We start from the raw sequence: 18,734 nt of genomic DNA on the forward strand, positions 1-18,734 counted from the left end.
GCAGGAACAGAAAGTTCCATTTTTGTTTGGCGCTCTAGCGTGGCAGTACAGACATCACAGGCCTCGTCCCGATCACTGAGAGAGAGCGTGTGAGGCCGGCTGAGACAGAAACACCGAAGGAGAGGACGCTACAAAGGAAGCTCTTCATTCCACCAAATCTTGACATGGAAATCTTCTTCGGTTCCCTTTAGCCACAGCCTTTTGAAGGTTTACACTACCAAATCGTGTGTTTACAAAGAGCCTTTCAAACAATACTAGTGCAGTAAATCTAGCCTCCTGTCCTTGCAGCGTATAGATGGTGAAAAAACGTTTAACTTACAGGGTCCAGGCACGGGGTCCAGGCTAGGAAAAGGCCGCAGGACGGCAGAGGACGGGGGGCAGTGGGGGGTTGGGGGTTGGGGGTGGCGATGGGTGAGGTTGGGGGGGGGGGGGTGTTTACAGTGACCGAGGCACATGCTGACGAAGCTCCCCTTCACTGCCGACACTGAATGGAAGATTTGTCCTCGTCTCCCAGAGCATAGGAAACGCTCCATCTGTGTTCCACAGACTCTCTCTCCCATGAGTCACCCGAGCACAGGGAGCCAAAACCAATCACAGCCATGCCAAAAATGACAGTTTCAGCTTCATAACCATTGATTGCAGAAATGGAAAATGAGGATGATATTTCTCTTTACTTTCTTGTCCTTCTGTTAGCTGAGAGTATGGGGAGAATGTCTCCTTGCTGGACCATTACAACAAGCTACTGTCTCTGTTCAGCCTGTGTCCCCAAGTGAGTAATTAAACGATCAGTTTTTACAGCTGATTACCAAGAGATTTACCTTGATAACTCTATAAATGACGCGTGCATTGCTTCAGTTACACTCTGACCGTATTGACTCCCCCCATACTGTGCTTCTGAACATCAGAAGATGTGCGGGAGAATAGAAGTTCAGCACCTTTAACTTAGTAACGTCAAACCAGGGAATAAAAACAACACTGAAAGTATTTCATCCAAGTGATCACTGTCCTTTGCAGCGATTCTGTTCTCCTGCAGATTCCTTACTTCAGCCATCACTTCCTGCATTTGTGTGGTCTGCAACATGTCAGCACCAGTGCGAGGTTCACACCCAATGCCCAAGACACTTCTGATAGAAACATAATCTCTTTCCTAACCCCATCGAAAATCGTTTTGGCCATCTGCTTAAGGGAAACCGAGCAACATTCCTAGAGAGTCAGCTCTCTAGTTGTGTAATTTCGTATTCAGTGTGGTTATAAACTCTTGGAATAATTGTTAAGATGTGATTCTTGATCCTGAGCCAAGCTCATTCAGCTTTTTGTTTTCCTTTTTTAAGAAGATATTGCCACACTTTGTTCCATTCTGTAACATTATCATTGAATTATCCCACATTTCAACTTAGTACAACTTTGAAAAGCTTTGTTTTCTTGCAAGGCAGTTTCGAATGGAATTTGAATCTGTTGATGGTAGATGCGATCAACAGTTCTTTTTAGCAGATTTGTTGCTGTAAACAGCCCCGGCTAGAACGCAGACCAATGGGGTGGCCCTGTGCTTTTTAATGAAGTTGTACAATACTTGAATGTTTTCCAGGCTTTGAACCTCATCCAGCTTCTTTCTCTTGACCAATTATAGAACCCCAAGCAAACACAGAGCACATCAAAGTGTGTTTTGTCATGGAAGGGCATGCAACTCCCAAGTTGTTTGGACGAGGAAATTATAGAAATCGCAGAGTTCGGTTGGTGTGCAATGCAATGTCAATGTCATGAACAGCTGTTGTCTGTCCTCTACACAGCAGTAAGCTCAAGATGGCTGTGATTTAGTCCTGTGTCTCAGCTCAGCAAGCTACATTGCCGAATTCAGAGCTGACCTGAATTGGAAGAAAAGAAAGGGTTCTTCTTCTTTGTCCTGCAGTGAGGTGGAATGATTGTGTGTGTGTCTGTGTGTGTGTGTGTGTGTGTGTGTGTGTGTGTGTGTGTGTGTGTGTGTGTGTGTGTGTGTGTGTGTGTGTGTGTGTGTGTGCGCGCGCGCGTGTTGGGGGAAGGGGGTATATTTACCCTTGAACCACCATTTATACCTCATAGAGGGTACTTTTATTTAATTACTCTAGCTCAGGGGTGCCCACAGTTTTAAGCTTGCGAGCTACTTATAAGGTGACCAAGTCAGAAAGATCTACCGGGGTGGCGGCGAATGTAATTTGTTGAGCGGGGGGGGGGGGGGGGTGGCGAACGTAATTTGTTGAGCGGGGGGGGGGTGGCGAACGTAATTTGTTGAGTGGATTGCAGATTGGCTACCGTGAATGTCAATCAAAATACAACCGTCAGTGCAGATGTGCGATTAATCTACTACTATTTTATGTGACGCGATCTACGCACATTCCTTCGCGATCGACCGACACTTCCTTCGCGATCGACCGGTCGATCGCGATCGACGTAATGAGCACCCCTGCTCTAGCTACATCACACACATCAAGCATCCACTGTAGCTCCATCAACATCCTGGCGGGCTTCTCTCCGACCCAGGCCTGAAGATGCTGCTTTGGCCTCTCGTCCTGGGGCAGCTGCTTTGCCCTGGTGTGGGAAGCTGAGAGATCCAGTGGTGTGGCTGCAATGGTCGTGCGTCTCTCTCCGCTGCCCCGCGGCTCTGGTGAAGGAGAGGTGATGCTGCTTGTGTCCAGACAGCTCAGCAGAACCCAGAATCCATATGTCAGGCTGGAAATGCCACTTGCCCACACCACAAACCAGAGGTTTGAAGCAGTTTTCAAGAGGTTTAGCATGTATATCTTTTTACCGATGTCCATAAAATATAACTCTTTAGTATGGATATTGGTGACACTTTTCATTAACATTCCATTTGGTAACAGTCTTGCAGCGTTATTAAGCATAACCAAACAAAGTCAACAAAGTAATTAAACTAGTAGTAGTCTTCAGTGCTGCAGAGGTAATTTGGCTATAATGTCCATGGAGATTATTAGAAGAAACACAAACAGAGTGTTGCTAGTTTGTGCAAAGTATTATGATAAAGGTAAGAAAATAGGCATAGTGTTTCATGGGTCAAGATTACTCTTCCAAATGGTTTGTTAAAATATAGTTTATTTTTTATTTTGTGAACTTATGGTTTATTAATGCTGGGGTTCATCATTTGTTAATAATCATGGCTTACTAATGCCATAAATCCTGTTAGATAAGTGAACGTGAACATAGCCATGTTAATGTGATATCATATTCATTGCCGATGGCAACAATTGTTATTATTTTACTGATCCCAAAGAATGAATGAATGATTTGCTCAAAGCAGAATTCCACCATAATTCCAGCAATTAAATGAAAGAAGATGCATATACCAAATAACAGATGTGAATCTGTGATTACACTGACTCCACATCACACACAGCTGTACTCAGTGACTGCCACACAAGGTTACTTTCTCAAACGAATGCAATGCCTGTCCCTCGCTTTCTCTCTCTTTCTCTGGTCTCTGTGTGTGGTCCGTCCACAAATAAACCTCAGTGTTTCGCACACAACACATCTTTGTCAAACAATACCCTCCCCAATTCTTAAACCACAATATAAAAAGGTCAACACCTAACAAAAGAAAGAAAGAAAGACAACATATACATATTAGAAAAAGTAAGGAGTGACGGTTCTGGCGTTTTTTCCCCGCGTATATTTTATCTTTAGACTAAGACAACATCTATCTGATCTGAGATATGCAACATATTCAGCTGTAAGCATTAGATGCTTTTCAAGCAGTCACGTTTGGCCACTAGAGGGTATCATCACAGCGATCAGCAGGTACCATAATCTGGTCCTGTGCCTTCAAATTCAGTCTTCTAAAAAGCTCTTAGACCTGACATGAACGTGATGCGTTATCTTCATACGTGCTCATTCATAGACCATGTCCGTGACCTGGGGCTGAACAAGATTTTCCAGTCATGGTGGTCATATGGAAAAAAAATTAAACTTTACAAAAGGCTCCCAGAGGTTCGTAGCAGAGAATTAAAACACAGTTTTGAGTCACAGTTAAACAGTGACAGGAGCTCACTAGCTGACCGCAGCAGTGGTCTGATTGAGCTTGGTGTAAACTAAACACAGCTTGGTGTGTGGTCGTCTACCTCCCAGGATTGTTCCTGGGATCCATAATAATAATAATAAAAAGCCCGAGCACAATAAATGGAATGTTTGCCTTTAGTTGTGTACCGGACCAATTGTACGTCTCTATTATTCCACCAATAAGCAGGAACCATGCTGCAATCCGCCTACACCAACCTATTCAGAACCTGACGACCATCGTGGAGTTATTTTCAATCTCGCAGTCTCACTGTGCGCTTAATGTTACGACCACTCACGACTTATTCTCATTCATAGTGAGAAACGTGAGATACCAAATTTAAACATTGCTGCGATCAGATATCGAATTTTCCGTGTTGTTCGTGTTGTTTGTTTTAATTAATTACTTTTATTATCCATTATCAGACATTTCGATATTTTTTGGTAGATTAAGTAGAATAAATCTCACTATGACAACCATTGCTATTTGCTTTTCTTTAACAAATGTATTTGATCACATTTGTTTATTAACTAATAGATTATTAATAAAAGCATATTTGGTCATTAGAAATGCAAAATGCCTCTTATATAGCTAAATCAGCAGTCCCAACGTCACTTCATATCGTAAGACATGCTGTAGATCTCACTGTAATTTTACTACATTTAAAAATAAGCAAGAAAAGAAGGAATGTTGGGAGTTTTGACGTGTTGATTAATTAATTATTTTATTTTATCATATTACATATTTAGTCGCGAATGAGTTCAGCAGGAACAGAATACGAGAGGCCTCATTTCAGTTTGATTAAATGACTGCAGCTCCCTGTAGTCCAAGCAGAAGTGAAATAAGGATGTGGTTAGTTTGCACTGTTGAAAAAGTGGATATATTCTATTTAATGGCATTCCTAGACCCAATTTCTATATAACGCGTGTTTATATACACAGATTGGAATTAGATTTCAGACATAACAGAAAACTGGTTTTAGTTAACAAAAATACGCAAGATACATTTTAAAGGCTTAATGAGCGTATGAATGGACGGCATATTTTACATATAATTGACTTGTCACTTCAGGTGTCAATCGGAAATTACGTTTGCCATAGTCAGCCATGATAGGTTGCACCAATTTTATCTCAAGAAACAAGCTAGTCATTCGCAGATGGTTTATTCTGTGTGAAACTATCAAGACGAGTTTTCCCAAGTGTTATTTATTTCCCCTGTAAATAAATACGACAGATTAACAAAAGCTTTTTGCATTGATACTCACTGCAGTTTTTCATATAACACAAGGGATTGACACCACATGAAACCACGACAAAATAACTTGTTTCTATATATATATTATTTAGTATTATTTGTGGGAAATTCTGAATCATCTCACCATAACATCTTGACTTTGTTATTGTTTGAGATTCCAGATGACTGTTTAATTTTAAAGGCGCTTTTTAGCAAATAGAGTTGCAATAGAAGATGGGAAATGTTACTGTACACTGGTGTTTATGGATCACCATGCCAGCTTTGAGCTCTAATGCCATTTTGAAACTGCAAATTACATGATTGTGTAATGCATGATTACAAGGTTTTGAAGCTCTCAGTGACTGGACTGCAACTAAGTCATCACACATCGGTCCTTTTTCCTTACTGACAAGAGGTGGTATGAAGAACTGCTGATTGCGCTGTTTCTTTGAGCCAGAAACGCAGCAATCGTGACATCCAGAAAAGGCGAAGAAAGAACCTGGTGCCCATGGGGCCCCTCCGGGACTTCGCATTGTGCTTACAGAATGAAAAACGACAGGCATCTGCTTAACAAATACAAATGTAAGAAGTGTTTATTTTCCCAAGACTTTCCCCTCCATTGCTGCACACGTGCGAAGGCCGCCAAAGCACATGTGCCCGTAAGTCTTCCCAAACACTGTGTTTGACAGTTAGAAATAATCACTTTTATAATACAAACACGTCCTGGCAGCAGCATGCTTTCTGTGTAAAATTTCCCTCCAAAAGACAAAGGACACCTTCTCTCACGAGGCCTTCCAGGTTCTCCGGGCGTTTGTGAGCAGAGCTGAGTCTGTGTTGGATTTTGTAGCCACAAATTAGGCATAGATGTGAGACCATTGTAAAAGAAAATAATTAAAAGTGGGATTTATAAGTAATTGTCAGCCATTTTGATTAAACTAGCACCTAACCCACTCCCTCATAAGAGAGGCTTCCAAAAATGTTCAAATACGGAAACAAATCCTGTTTAAAAGTATATAAAGAATTATTGCAGCAAGAGGAATAACATGACTTACAATGTATAATTTTGTGTGTGAATGTGAGTGTGAGTGTGTATGTGTGAGAGAAGAAAGAGGTGTGAGACTATTCATTATGTGATGATGTAAAGGTCACCTTTGTTCCTTGGAAATGGAAAATATTTGCCATGCTTACAGTACATTACCGATCATCACTCTCTCATCACTTACCTGTTTTTCCACTTCATGGGATTCCCATCTGAAAGTGTCCAATCACATTTGCCTTCTTACCTCTTGTGTCTGTCATAATAGGAAATTACTGAAGCAGAAAAGAATAAGATCTTCCATTTGGGCCGTGTAACAAAAGAAAACCCTGGAGTTGAAGTGAACTGCTTAATCAAAGATTTAAACGTGTTGGAGAATAAAGAAAATCCCAGGTTTACTCGGGTGATTGTACTTCAGTCAAAGGCAGTTCATCTCGAAGACATGATCCACTATTTTTGTAGCAACGGTAAACATTCTGGCACAAATCCTGCTGGACTGAGCACTTTTATTAATCTTCTTTGTAAACGGCATCTGACAATAAATAGCAGGTGCTCAGTCACTCTCATTTAACAATTTCATCTAAATTACGATTATTTCTAAGGATAGCCTATATTTAAAAGATTTAATCAATTAGCAAGTGTTGCATATGACATTTGCATATGTATGAATGAATTTTGGGTGCCATTGTCGTACTCAGATGTGGTGATGATAGCTTGTCTTGTGCTGTGTGCACTTGTGCTGTTCTTTCAGTGGACTATTTTAAGGAAAGTATCAAATCTCTAAGAACATGGCCGATCCTGTCTAGTGTGACTGTGTGTGGCTGGATAATAGTAATCGCAAGTATACATATATGCAAACATTTCTAAATATACAAGTATAACACTGAAGTATGTGTAGTAGAATGCATAGTGAAGTATGTGTAGAAGTATGCATCTGTATTTTGTCTATATCAGACATTATTAGAGGAGTTACAAACATGAGCTTAGGAGTGAGGAACACAAGCATAATCACTGATTAAGTCTTTATTTCCAAACATTTTCATAAACGTTACATTTGTAATTATGCGGGGGCCTTTACAAATTTATATTAGAACTAGCTACTAAAACTGGCCCTTCAGTCCAAACTTTGCTCATGGAAACAGACACAAACAAGAGAGATCCTTGAGTTTCCTGGGGCATAAGGCTAAAGGACAGTTGGTCACCTGTCTGATGGTTGGCCTCAGTGTCATGAAGGTGGAGATTGGAGTGGAGATAAGATGAGCTCATGAGGTCGTCATCCATCACATTCTATGTTTGTTTATGACTGTGCTGATGGGAAGCACACAAAACACCTGGTGGTTCGCAGACCCAAATGCAGCCGACCGCGCCAACATCTGCTCCATGTGTCTTCCCACCCACTTTGACCCAGCTGATCAATGACCGATTTGTGCTTTGCCCAAGCAATTTCATAACAAGTGGTAACAAGCAACGGTTGTGATTGTAGTAAGCTGTCGTATTCACTTTTGACAGGCTGGAAAAGTCACCAGTCTTTTTAACAGGGACTAAAGTGGCTATCTGAAAGATCTCAGAGTGTTAGTTCTGTCTATACACAAAATGCATGGCAGAAGCCAAAATGGAGGAATATGGCTTGCATAGCATACTTGGTGTTCCATAAAATACCGTGATGCAGATCCTGGAATAAATGTGTCTGACAACGAAGTAAATAAACTACTGAAACAAAGAACTGAAGGAGCTTTTGCCCAAATATAAAGTTGTCTCTTTTGCATTGTGCTGTATTCTTTCTGATGTAAGGGACTATGTACTTATGCAAGACGAAAATGGCCAAAGACACATGAAAACATAGTTTGACACAATGAAGCATAAACATGGAAATACAAACCTTGATGTTATACTTCCCAAACCCTATAGGTCATGACCTTGATGTTATACCTCCCAAACCCTATAGGTCATGGCCTTGATGTTATACCTCCCAAATCCTATAGGTCATGGCCTTGATGTTATACCTCCCAAATCCTATAGGTCATGATCTTGATGTTATACCTCCCAAACCCTATAGGTCATGGCATTGATGTTATACCTCCCAAACCCTATAGGTCATGGCCAAGGTCTTTTATAAAATAAAACTATTCTGAATATAATTCAGTTTGTGCACAGTGGTGTGGATTGGACTCTGTGTTTTAAATCCAACCAAACCTTCACTATAGAGAATCAGATTTTACAGGCTGCATTGTATTTGAACTGATTTTTTTCATTTATTTATTACTGTTATGTACCAGGAAAAACCTTTTCACCAAGGTTTTAAAGAGCCCCATGACATCGCTATTCAACCATTATGTCTGTTTGGTAGCTTGTAGAAGGCCTGTAAATCTGTAAATCAGATTTTAAACCCTGAATTACCAATGGATGTAATCCAGTGAAATCTCATAAGAATGCATGCTAATCATTACAAGTGAGAAACATGCTGTTGAAGTCCATAAAGATTAAGCTGTATGTGAAGGTATGAATGCTATACCAGATACAGTCTATAACTTAGCCTTTGCCAACTATTCATACAAATCCAATTTTATGAATTCACATAGATCACATTAGTTTGACCACTCATTAGATCACATTGGTTTGACCATATTCAGGTATGTGTATGCTAATTTGTGGATAAAGATACAAAAGTCATAAACACTACGGAGAAGGTGACACCGTTCTTACATTTTGATTCTTTTGATTATGGAATATGCCAAAGTATTCAGTGTTTTCCAAGTCTCAGCCTGGAGCACCAAACTCCTTCCACTATCATGTTTAGAGAGTGTAACTCTATCACATCTACAATGCAAACCTGTCTACACAACATATCCCTTCAAATTTTAAATTATAATAAAAGTGTGTTATCAGAAACAATATACCATTCAGGTGCTCCATCAACTTCATGATTTTGTATACATAATATGTTTTTGCCTGTCAAACTGAAGTCAAAACAATGATTATGATGCAGCCAATTCACTTATATTGCCACCAGCTGTGTTTACATTATAATTGCCAATCTGCAAATGTGAGGAGGTCTGAAGAACAGAAAGTCCTTTTGGAGGTAATACTCCACAACTCTGGCCTCACTGACTGGCTTACATACTATGGTGTTACTCATGTAAAGCCCTTCATGTCTTTAAGCTTAGGAAAAACTTTCAAATTTCAGTATGCTTATTAACAGTGAAGTAAACTGGTGTAAAATAGATGTTCCTAAACTACCAACTTTAAAATTAAATGTAAATAAGGACAAAGGGACATAATCAGTAATAAACTATAGCGTCTCAAAGAGTTTATGCTTGTCGAGACATACACCGATGTTTTGAGACTATCTATTCAGAAGATCTAGCTATCCAAATTTCTTGAATGATATTTAATTACCCTTTAATCTCAAGGCTTACTAGTTTACTATGAAAGTAATTTAAAGGTGCATAGTTCCAATTGGAATGTAAGACTCGAGACCTACTGGTGCATCGTTGGAACAAATATAAATCTTACACTCAAAAACCATCATTGTAGTAACAAATTATATTTTAAAATTATAAGTCATCTTAATTCATTGTTGTTCATGACTGTGTCATTTGACATACTGTTTTATGTATTGGGAAACATCTTGATGTAAATAATTTTCCAATTTTTTGACTACGGTTATTCAAATTTTCAAAAGTGACAGATATTCAAATCACAAATCCAGATTTAGTTTAACTATTGCGCATCGGGGAATGCTGTATTTCCCCAGATTATTTCACTTTCTAATCACTATTTAGTTGTCCTCCTCTTAAAAAAGTCTCTTGGGAATCAACAACCATGCTGAGTAAAGGAATGTGCATACATTTAGGGGGAAAAATATTTCCAGTTGGAGATACAAGTATTTATTCCACTTTCTTCATTGTCATTTTCATTATACAAGAGCTGCACGATTGCAGAGGAAATTGGAGAGTGTAAACACTGGCAGAGCAGTCCTCACGTCTGTCAAACACGTCCAGATAATTAAGCACGACCTCGTGCTGCAGAGTAAACACGAAGGCATGGGCGTGTCTCGCGACAGACGCGCCGGGCTCGAGGCATAACTAGTGAAGGGCTGTTTAAAGAGAGATCCTATAACTCAAAGGACCCCGAACTGTGACATCGTGGAGCATGCAACGTTTCAACGTTTCCATGGATAAAGAATATTGACCATGTAGTCTATGGGAAGAGGAAGATGTTGCTGTGTAGGGGATTAGTAAGCTAAATAGATTGTGGTGAAGTTTTGTTGGGTTTGTTTTTGCAACACGTTAGAAAAAGATGGAGAATTTGATGTCAGATGGGGACGGGTAGCTATTTAGAATCGTTATAATTTAGCATGTCATATGCTAACGTTACAGGATCCATGAAAGACACGGAATGCAGTACACGCATTGTAAACTACGCGATTTGCTGTGTATTACACACGGACCGGGCAATGTTTGGAATTGATCTAATGAAAAAAGACTAGGAATTTCCGTGTTTTGGCATGAACTTGGCAGGAAAACTGTAATCCACCTGTGCATCATAAAAGACAGTACGCCTTAATTGCATTTTCCTTTGCCCTGGAGCCAGTAGTCAGCGCTCTGAGAATGGCCTACGTCCAGGATACCCAGGTGGCGCAGATACAACTCAGGCATCGGAATAGGCGTACAAAAACTCTCATTCTGATATATTAACACGACACAAACCTGCAATTCTTTTCTAATCCTTAGCAGGCCATCTCATAGTCTTACAAAATATGTTTTGAGAATTATAGATTTGGTTCGGTGAAAGCAGTGCAACAATGCCACAGTTTAAACGCAGTTCCGTTTTGTTTTGTTTGCCCTCGTATAGATTTTGCGTGAATAATTTAATGCATCTACACATAATAATGACTAGAAGCTGCCGCAGCGAAACGAGCACGCAAAGCAGGCCCATAGAGACGGGATGCAGTTAGGGATGCAGGTCACTAATCTTCTGTGCCACTTATTAAATAAAGAAGCAGGCTGGTAGTAAATAGTCAATACGCTCGTCGAAAATAACCTGGAAGACTTTGAGTCGGAGCCCAGCGCTAGCAGCGGGCGCGCGCACACACAGAGAGGGGCCGCGCTTCTTTAAGACTCCCCTGAAGTTGGAGACGCACGCGCGAGAGTTCTCGTCTTGGGTGGTCCCTCTACTTTGGTGAGCTGTTGCTAAGCAGCTAATAATAGTCGTGTTTGCTGAGTAATTTTTGCCCTTCTGGAACCAATCAGATCCGAGAAACTCCAGCCATCTGACAGACCTGGAGGCGGGATCTCGGTTCTTTTTGGCCTTACCCCTCCTCCTCTGTCTCCGAATGGAGAGTGTTCTTTTTTCTCATCTATTGAATCTCGGAGATCGCCGTGTCCCGCGGCCCGAGGAGCGCCGCATAGTGCACAGAATGCTTCGACCACGGAGCGATCGACGCCGTTGTAGTTCGTATGGAAAACGCCACTTCCACTTTGCCTTCTGAAACCAGATTTTTTTAGAAAACGGTGAATGTGGGAATCGTTGGAGACCTCCGGATCACGAAATGTTGGTATGGAAGGCGCAGACTCTGACTCGCCGTCCCAAACAGGAGTATGAAGTACTTTGTGGTTCTGGGAACATCAAGAGAGAAACTCTGTTTCCTTTGGATATTCAAGAACGCTTACGGGGGAATATACTAACGTGGATAACGAGAAGCCCAGCGCAGACTGTGCAACATGGCCTCGGCTGTTAATGTCTCCTTTGAGCAAGAAAACAGGGAGCCCGATCGGCCGGGGTTAACGCGGAGGACTAGGGGGAACAGTCGTGCAACCGCCTCCGATTTGGAGTATTTGCAGCGGCCGAGTTATTGCGATGCCGCGTTCGCGTTGGAACAGATATCGGAGGTGCATTTGCTATTTCTCTATTTGATGTGGAGAGAGTGAGTGGGGGGCACGGGCTGGACACACCAACTTTGGTGAAGTCGCTAGGTAACGGGATAGCTCGTGCACCGATAGGGGTGTCTCTGAAAGACGCTCACGAGACACTCCGCTTTACTTTACTCGTTTAGCGTCTCCAGCAGACGCTCATTCACGTTAACTGCGGGATAACTGTCAGAGGCGAGCTATACCACTATTTGTTAGCCCCACCTATGCGTGAACTGAAGACCCTATAAAGACTATTTCTCCAAATTGTGCTGTAGTCCACTTCTTCCAAACATACCTATTATAGAACGGGCGGCTTTTTTTGCGATAGTATCTACACGGGGAGTAGTTTTCCTCCCGTACTGCTGAGGCAAAATCCATGTGGCTGCCCTCTTCCGTTCACAAATATTGTCGTAACTCCCTGTGTGATGGCTGCTCCACTTCCCAAGTCGGGTCACACCGCGTCCCGCGGTCCTATGGCAATACGGCGCAGCGGTAACCCACGTGCGCCTCCACGTTTGTAGCGCGTGACAGAGTTTTGTCACGCGCGCGGCTACAGTGTCGCGCGGAGCGAATCTGTCACCTCGTAGCGACAAAATATCGTTTCGAGGAGACGGTGTGTGGCACAAACACGATAACTGGTGTCCGCCTTTTGAAAAAAAACGAGGCGAAATATGTGGGCTATACGTGAATAATCATTCTTAGATGAATGTGTGCTACATGAGTTGGTCAATCATGCTGTAAACTAATTTTTTACATCTAAAACTTATCTTAAAACGTTGAAAGGCACAACACATTCATGGTTGGGGTTTTGTCCACTCGCCTTGTCGCGGTGTTGTTATTGCCCACTCGATACAGCTCTTCGCACACTGTCCGACGTGAGCTACCAGTTGAACTGTGAAAATGATGTTTCAAAACATGTTTCAAACTGATTCTTTCAAACAGAACTACAGTCACCTTTCAGTGAACGAGAATTAATCTACGGTCCCTTTTTGTCTCGCAGGGTAATGCGACTGGGAGGAAAGCGCCGCTGTGGCTGAGAGCGAAGTTTCAAAGACTTCTGTTCAAACTTGGCTGTTACATACAAAAGAACTGTGGAAAGTTTTTAGTTGTGGGCCTTTTAATATTTGGAGCTTTTGCTGTTGGTTTAAGGGCAGCCAATCTCGAAACGGACGTGGAGAAACTCTGGGTGGAAGGTAAGAATTTCATTTTCCCGTAGTGTTTTCCTTAAAGCACACGTACGGACGTGGACTCCTGGGTGGGATGGTGAGGTCTGTCGTGCAGACTGGAGGAACTGTTTATTGTATAGGAGCCTGGCAAGGGTCCAGATCAAACGTGGAAAAAATACTATTTTTCTTCACACGCTTGAGCGCGTTTGGTTAATACACGCTTTCTGGAGTGAATCTCGCGGGTGCACGGACGAAATGGCGTTTCTTACATCGCTGCGATGTTATTTAGAAAGTAATATGTGTTTTTAGTGGAGAAAAGTTTGTCAAAGCCGCCATTTTGTGAGTGTGTGCGAGTGTGTGTCTGCCTGCAGCAGTTGAATCTGATCCGCGCTGCTCAGGGCTGTGTGTGGTCCTGTTTTTGGACAGCTTTCAACTTTCCAAAAAGATTTGTCTCAGGGTTAAAGGAGGAAGAGAGTGAAATACAGGCTGAACGCATACGCTCAAAGAGGTCTAACTTCAACTAACGAGCAGTCTGAAATGATTTTAAACTATTTGTTATACTGCGTGAATAACTCAGTGTTGTGAGATGTTGGGGCCCACAGAGCGGGTGCTGATTTTTTGGATAGGGGAGGGGCGAGTTGATCCTTTGATCAGCATTCCAACAGTTTGAGAACTTTTGATAGCACCAATCTCTTAAAGCCTAGGTTATGTTTCATTAACATATTTATGATCTGCAAAAATAATCATTTCGTGATTGAGTTACGTAGTAAAAATGGGCCACTTGTTTTGCATTTGCTTAACTGCATAAGAGTATTCAGTTTATTTGTGAATATTCTGATGTCATATCAGTATGAGCCTCACTTATAAAATACTATTAAAATTCACAGTTCACATGAATTGGAACAAGCTGATTATAAATTAACTTATGCAGAAATAAAGCAAAATCCTGTTGGTACCCACACATAGCATTTCACAAAATAAATGAATTCATAATTAGAATGCTAGTTTTACTAGATAATTTTTCACTGCTTTACCTTTTTTAAATTATCTTTTCACCTAATGGCCTTTAAACCGAAGTGTTACTTTTAGTTGTGAAGCTTTGAATCAACACAGTTTAGGTGTCATGGGTTGTTTCTTTTTTGAAAGTTTTATTGAACCCGACCTTGTTGTACAAGCTTCACCTTTTATGAAGACAAAGGTGTTGAAATTACAATGAAGTTGAAGTTGCAATGCTGTAATTACTTGGTAGTTATCATGTTGTTCCTTGAGTTGTTTCCATCTTTAGTATTATAATTTTGATAATTTTTCCAGATGGTACTGTTGCTTTAAACGTAGGTAATAGGTGTCTTGCGACTGCAGCTTGCAGACATATGCCCCACCCCCATGCAGATTCAGGTCGGGGAGATATGACAGCTGCCAGATGCAGGAACATCAAAATCTGTTTGTTTGGATTAAGGTCCACAGCTGAGGGATGTATTAGTTCTGGCTGTCCGGGGTTGTGAGCTGGGAGATGTCAGCCCCGGTGTCTATTAGGATGCGTGTTTATGTTTCATTTGGAACTCTCTCTCTCTGGCGACCTCTGTATGACCCAGCCACGGAGCTTTTGTCTCACACCTTCCCCTTAAAGTTCAGCTTGAATGGGATTCAGGCGTGATCTCATCTCAGCTTTCATCGTTTGCCATTGAGGACCATGTGATCCAACAAATATAATTTGTTTGGTTGCTTTACAAATTTTAAGGTTAAGATCCATGTGGATCACACTTCCATGGTCTCCTCTGCTCTTAAATAAGCTATAATATCCAGGGTGTTTTTGTTTTGTTTCTGCGTCCTGATGATTGAGCCGTGTGTCTGTTAAGAAGGTGTTTGACATAGTCTGGAAGGAAGATGCAGGCCAAGCCAACGTGCTGCGATATGGAATATGTTGCATGTGAAGGAAAGTAGGTGAGAAACATTTAGAAAAGGAAGGTGATTGTCAAATGTTTTGCTGCAAGTCTTTCTTTCATGGTCTGATGGGACGTCTGGTTTACGCATGCACGCCACCCAGGATATAAGGCTGCAAGTAAAGCATGCAGAATAAGCGCCACATGAAGGGAATATAAAAGTTAGCGTTGCTGGCACATGTGTGAGGCTCGCCATCCTACTGTTGACCCACTCAAGTATAAACAAGCATCTAGACTCTGAATCTGAATCACTCTAAAATCACTACGACTCTGGGGTGCACCAGGAAGGTGCTCGAGGACTCCCCCACGCAGTGCTTCAGAAATATGGGAGTCAGGGCTTGTGTCTCTTGCTCTCAAACTCAGACTGCCACCTGCCAGGCGTCCGTTCCCACCCAGAACAGGCGGTTCCGCGGGCCCGTGGACGTCTGTGAGCACGGTGCAGTTTCTTCACAGCGGTGAAACCAACACAGGATATATTTAACTTAAATGCAGCACTGCGGCGCTAGTCAACACTTTAGGAATGTGTGATTTGGGCAGTTTGAGTGGTCAGATGCATAAAATCTGTCAGAGTTTTAATGTTTACAAGTGATCAGACAACCATAAAGCGGAAAACAAGGGAAGGTTTTGTCACGCACTGGAGCTCACAACTATATGAGCTTATTTCTGGCATTCCAGGTTTTCAAAAACACACTTTTTCCCTCTTCTTCTTCTTTTTTTTTTTTTAAAGAAAATACCAGTGCCGTCTGAATTTAATTAAAACAGTTTCACATAAACATTTGCCTTCCTGTAGGCCATCGCCCTTGGTTGGTTGGTTGCGAGGGACTGCCCCTGAAGTGAAATCACTGAGATACTGAGGTTTGGGTTGCTCCATTCTTTTGAAAAGGGGGTGGAGGTATAGGTCATGAAACAGGGGGCTACAAGGCTCTGTCCCTCAGGACCTGAGGTCATCAAGTGGAGACACCACTATTTAAAAGCTCATCTGATACTGGCTGAATGACCCGGGTGTAGAGTGAGGGGTTGCAACCCGGGCCAGAGATGGCTCGAGAGAATACTACAAAGAAAAGAACAGACACCATTATGCAATATTTGTTTAATAGTTTTAACAGCATTTATAATTATGAGCCAGTCAGCAAAGTATTAGATGTTCCCAGCAGAGGGCAGTAGTAAGTGATAGTGATCAATATGACCGTCGCAGGTTTCTGGAGCGTCCATCGATTACACAGGTTTGGTGTGATATTAAAGCACTTTTATGTGATCCAGGGAAAACCAGCAGGGGCAACATAACCTCTTAAACCAGATCATATTGCCTGCTAGCTCCGGCCACGAGGAGCTGGTCTGAGGGGCATGTGCTGGTTTAATGTGGGTGAAGCCGCCCCGGCATGCCACCTCTACCCCGCTCTGAGGAAAAGCTTCGCCACCCGTGGGGGCCGGAGGAGAAGTGGGCGTGGCCCTCTGTGCATCAGGCCTTCAGCTGGCCGGGGAGGAGGACGAGGCTGGGGCAGGATGAAGATGGGTGGCCTCCAGTTCTTTGGGCCTTGACTTCTCTGTTGTTCAACTCCATCCCTTTTGAAGTGGTTTAAACTGTACAGCTCTGGATTCTTTGGTTGGTAGCCTACTGTCCTCTCCAGAAACATATTAGTTTAATGTGGTGTAACATAGATGGTGGACCAGAAATCTGGCCTGCAGCTTTGTGTTCACATACAGTCATCACTCACCAGCAAAGTGGAATAGCAGACCATTATGATTACCATGTGCTCTTCACAGGTGATACTGGTTTAGGGTGTATTACCTTAACTTCCCTTCCAACGTGTTTATAAAAGGTTTGCCCTAAAGTTGCTAAAAGAGTTTGAAAAAGACGCCCGTGTGTGGAAGACAGGGGCAAACGGAGCTCCATTCACAAGCAGCATTCTGACAGCACTCCAAGTCCTGTGTTTATGTTCTGCATACCTCTGCCTGGTGTTATTCAAAAACCAGAGACACCAGAATGTCTCTCTCTCTTCCTCACTCTTTCTCTGTCTCTCTCTCTCTCTCTCTCTCTCTCTCACACACATACACACACACACACCCTCTCTCACACTCTCTCTTTAACACACACACACACACACACACACACTCACTCACTCACTCTCTCACCTACTCCTGCCCCCTGCCTTTCCTTCTCCTCGCTTTTCTTCCGAAACATTTCTCCCTCGCTGCAGCCCCTCCCCCTGCTCTCCTCTCCTCACACCCCCTCTCCTCACCCCCCCCCCTCCCTCCCCTTACTACCCCTCCCCTCCCCCTCCCACCCCTCCTCTCTTGGGAGTCCAGCCCTGGGATGCCAGATGTATTACAGAGTGAAGCACAGCAATGTAAACACTGTGTCTTGCCACGGATGCCGGGTGGTCCGGCCCTCCCCCTCTCCTCTCTCCCTCTTGCGGTGGCCAAGGGGCGGAGGGGTTAGGAAAGAGAGGAAGAGAGACACAGGGAGAGGGAGTCTAGTGGAAGCTGCATACTAGCTATAGTGTTATTTGTGTTTTGGCTATAAGGCTGGCTTTTTCCCTCTCTTTTTCCGTCACTCTGGAGCTTGAGTTAATTCTGGCCGTACGCTAGAACACAGACATCGTAAACCTCCTATCTTAAGAGTTCTGCTCAGACGTTTTGACACTGTACAGGCAAAGTGAACCGGACTCCAGTTTGCTTATTAAAGTATTAAGGTGGAAAACCTTTTCTTCTATTGGGAAAGACAGTGACATTGATGGTAACAATGACCAAATGACTTTGAGGGAATTCTGTTTGTTTGTTTTGCACTTGTTGAAATGTGTCTGTCTTGTTTAAAAGCAGACACTTTATCATGTGGTTACCATCGATCAGTTCTGGATATTAAACAGTGAAGCTCTCTACACAGCTTCAGCAAATGAACAGAGAACAAAATGATCGATATTGTTTGCGCTTTGTTTTGATGAAATATGATAATGTAGTATTATGCAGCTGAAGAACAGACAGCTAATGACTGTAAAGAATATTACTCCACTAGCACCAGGACACGAGGACGCCTGCTGCTCCTGATATCTTATTTTGCTGGAACTCACCGAGTGTTTGCGTAGGTGCACACTAAGAATCCTCAGAATTCTGGCTACACACACACACACACACACACACACATATATTCTCTGCTTACTTTTTTTGTTGCTGTGCGATCTAGTTCATTTGAATAGTTTTTTTCTTCAGGGTAAGGGACCTGAATGAAGCCAGCAACGTGGAAAAATCTGGCCATTCAGGGCGCTCTGAATGTACATCTCTGGATTGCAGTAAGCTGCATTTGTACGCAGCGGACTGCTAAATACACCCTTTTTAGGGGGGCGCGGATCTGGACAGGTGATTAGCATAATTAGGGGAGAGCGGGCCATACATATGGTAATGCAGTGT

General features: G+C 42.5%; 1 protein-coding gene across 3 annotated transcripts in view; it reads left to right on the plus strand.

Annotated features, from left to right (window-relative positions):
• Positions 1-11,634: 11,634 nt before the first annotated feature.
• ptch1 (patched 1) overlaps positions 11,635-18,734 on the plus strand; it is a 49,206-nt gene continuing 42,106 nt past the window's right edge. For all 3 annotated transcript variants that reach the window (XR_013130532.1, XM_077003615.1, XM_077003616.1), the window contains exons 1-2: positions 11,635-12,202; positions 13,224-13,416. Coding sequence is in view for 2 of the 3 variants with exons in the window: in XM_077003615.1 (XP_076859730.1) it covers positions 12,035-12,202; positions 13,224-13,416 (361 nt within the window). In the remaining variant the exon portion in view is untranslated. The remainder of the gene's footprint in view (positions 12,203-13,223; positions 13,417-18,734) is intronic.

This window comes from Brachyhypopomus gauderio, chromosome 4, assembly GCF_052324685.1.
Source record: "Brachyhypopomus gauderio isolate BG-103 chromosome 4, BGAUD_0.2, whole genome shotgun sequence".
Taxonomy (NCBI): Eukaryota; Metazoa; Chordata; class Actinopteri; order Gymnotiformes; family Hypopomidae; genus Brachyhypopomus; species Brachyhypopomus gauderio.